The 300-nt window shown below is 74.7% G+C and overlaps 1 protein-coding gene across 2 annotated transcripts in view; it reads right to left on the bottom strand.

The window, feature by feature from the left end:
* Positions 1-107, bottom strand: part of SYN2 (synapsin II) — a 186922-nt gene extending 186815 nt beyond the window's left edge. Inside the window, exon 1 of one of the 2 annotated variants that reach the window (XM_010584436.1) lies at positions 1-107. This exon is cut by the window's left edge and continues 5 nt beyond it. In XM_010584436.1, coding sequence (XP_010582738.1) covers positions 1-107 — 107 coding nt within the window. The other variant, XM_010584437.1, reaches the window with a different exon arrangement.
* Positions 108-300: the final 193 nt, after the last annotated feature.

The raw sequence follows: 300 nt of genomic DNA on the forward strand, positions 1-300 counted from the left end.
GGCGGCGGCTGCTGCGGCTCCGGCCGCTGCAGGTCGGTCATGTAGCCATTGGGCAGGTTGGCGATGAAGCTGCTGTCCGAGAGCCTGCGCCGCAGAAAGTTCATCATCTGGCCGGGCGAGAGAGACGGAGAGGGAGAGGGAGAGAGAGAGGCGACGCTCTGGCGAGGAGCGGGAGGCGGGCGCGGAGCCGGGCGCCGCGGCGGGGCTGTGCCGGTCCGCAGGCGGGCTCGGTCGCAGCCTCACTGCCGGCCGAGGCGGGAGGCGCTGCCTTCACCTCAGCGGCGCGGCCGGCGGCGGCGG

This window comes from Haliaeetus leucocephalus, unplaced genomic scaffold (genome assembly GCF_000737465.1).
Source record: "Haliaeetus leucocephalus isolate CR32 unplaced genomic scaffold, Haliaeetus_leucocephalus-4.0 Scaffold984, whole genome shotgun sequence".
In the NCBI taxonomy this organism is placed as follows: Eukaryota; Metazoa; Chordata; class Aves; order Accipitriformes; family Accipitridae; genus Haliaeetus; species Haliaeetus leucocephalus.